Source organism: Zingiber officinale, chromosome 7A, assembly GCF_018446385.1.
Source record: "Zingiber officinale cultivar Zhangliang chromosome 7A, Zo_v1.1, whole genome shotgun sequence".
NCBI classification, from domain to species: Eukaryota; Viridiplantae; Streptophyta; class Magnoliopsida; order Zingiberales; family Zingiberaceae; genus Zingiber; species Zingiber officinale.
Genome location: NC_055998.1, coordinates 118,269,227 through 118,271,275, shown reverse-complemented (window position 1 = coordinate 118,271,275; position 2,049 = coordinate 118,269,227). Strand labels below are relative to the sequence as shown.

Genomic DNA, 2,049 nt, shown 5'->3' with positions numbered 1-2,049 from the left:
TGACCAGACATCAATCAATATTTCGACGAAAATGAGAAAAAAATCACCACCTTATCTTTTTTGTTTTTTCCCAGCGATACTGAGCAGACGAGCTTAATCACTTTTGTTGAATTTATTTTCTAAGTTTTAGGAGAATTTCATATCCACCGTTCATTTTTTGTGATTCCAATTTTTGTCCCTTTGTTAGTTATTTTTTCATTAGTATTTTTAATCTCGAGCAGATTTTTGTTTTTAAAATATGAAATAGATATTTAATGACAATTTCGACCTTATTTTTAGTCTCTTAAACGAATCATAAATCACATCAATGATTGATATTTCTGTTGCCACCAGTAAAGCGAAGCAGGAGAGAAGATGACGTCTGCGGAGAACGGCACCAGCGCCGCCGGCGCCCCTGCCTTCAAGATCTACACCGGCGCCGATCCGTTCGGTTGCCCCCTCAAGGATGCCCTCGTCGCCCACCTCCACTCCCTCCCCGGCGTAGAAGTCGTCGACCTCGGCACCGACAAATATTATTCTGTCGCCGAGCAGATCGGCCGCCTCGTGAGCGCTGCCGCCGCTTCTGGAGGCTCTTCCCCCGAAACCCGCGGCGTCATCGCCTGCGGCACTGGAGTCGGCGTTTCCATCTTTGCCAACAAGTTCCCCCGGGTCTATGCCGCCGCCTGCTTCTCCGAGGGCGATGCCGCCAACGCCCGATCTATCAGCGCCTGCAACGTCCTCACCGTCTCCGGTATGAACACCACCCCCGAGGACGCCGTCAAGATTCTTGAAACCTGGCTCAAAACCCCCTTCAAAGCTCCCTGCCCGGCCTCCGGTGACGCCGATTGGCCGGATGATATCCAGGACTTCCTTGATAACGCCCCAAAGGAGATGGCTGCCATCCCCAATATCGCCTCCTCCTGTGCCATCTGCTGCCTGAAGAAAGCCATCACTTTTGAGCCCGTCGAGATCATGCCGGGCGGCGAGATGAAGATTGTGCGCGAGAGCCCGACGTCGGCGATAGTTAGGTTTAAGGCTGGGAGCGTTGAGCCGGCGCACCACCACACTTTCGGGCACGACCTCCTGGTGATGAAAGGGAAGAAGAAAGTTTGGAATTTGACAAAAAAGGAGAGCTATGATCTTGAAGATGGGGACTTCCTGTTTACGCCGGCAGGGGATGTGCATCGAGTCAAGTACTTTACGGATACTGAGTTCTTCATCCGGTGGGACGGGGATTGGGATATCTTCCTTGATGAGGACCTGAAAGCAGCTAACGAAGCCATTGACAAGGAGCTTGCTGGAAGTGGTAATTGAGATGAGACGCTCCTTGTGAGGTACATATTTGAAGCTTTAATTCTCTGTTTATGGCTCTAAATATGATGATCTTGCTTGTTTCTGAGCACGACTGTGTTACTTTAGCTATGTGTGAATTGCTGCTTGTTAAAATAAAATGGTGTTTGGAAAACTGCTGCTAGGAAGTGAAGAGAAACAGTGTTGAAAAAATTTGTAAGAACTTTGGTGTCTTGTGTGTTTTCACAAATTACCAGTTGCTTTTCCTAGAATAATTGTGCAAATCTGTATTGGCAATGAAGCCTTGGATCTTCACCAATGCATGCAATAAGGTAGGATTCAAATGCTTGAAATCACTGCATTTGCTTTTCAGAATTTGATTCTGAAATTGACTCCTAGTCTGTTAGGTGTATATGACATGGTTAACAAAATCTCTCTTAAGCCTTGTTTTCAGCCTGCAAAACATGGTTATGGAAGGACATTAATGAACTCAAAGATTATACACATCCAAATAGGTTAATTAGAACAACAAACGCAGAGCTTAAGAGTATGAAACCGTCCAAACAAGAAATACAAACAAGAGTTGCATAAAACCCCAGGGAACGATAGCAAATACTCAACGAGATTTTGAAAGCATTGGACCCATTCATTACTTTGCTGTCTCAAACCCAGCAACCAAGTTCTGCGTCACCAAGAATGCAATGTATTAGATACAACTATGCAGCGAAGCTGCTGCTTAAAAAACAACTAGATTTTTTAGATTATTCTTAAATAGGAATA

The 2,049-nt window shown here is 45.5% G+C and overlaps 1 protein-coding gene across 1 annotated transcript; it reads left to right on the top strand.

Annotated features, from left to right (window-relative positions):
- Positions 1–283: 283 nt before the first annotated feature.
- Positions 284–1,519, top strand: LOC122002192 (DNA damage-repair/toleration protein DRT102-like). The gene has a single exon (XM_042557277.1). It carries the CDS (start codon positions 355–357, stop codon positions 1,291–1,293), a length of 939 nt encoding a protein of 312 aa, XP_042413211.1. The 5' UTR covers positions 284–354; the 3' UTR covers positions 1,294–1,519.
- The last annotated feature ends 530 nt before the right edge of the window (positions 1,520–2,049 follow it).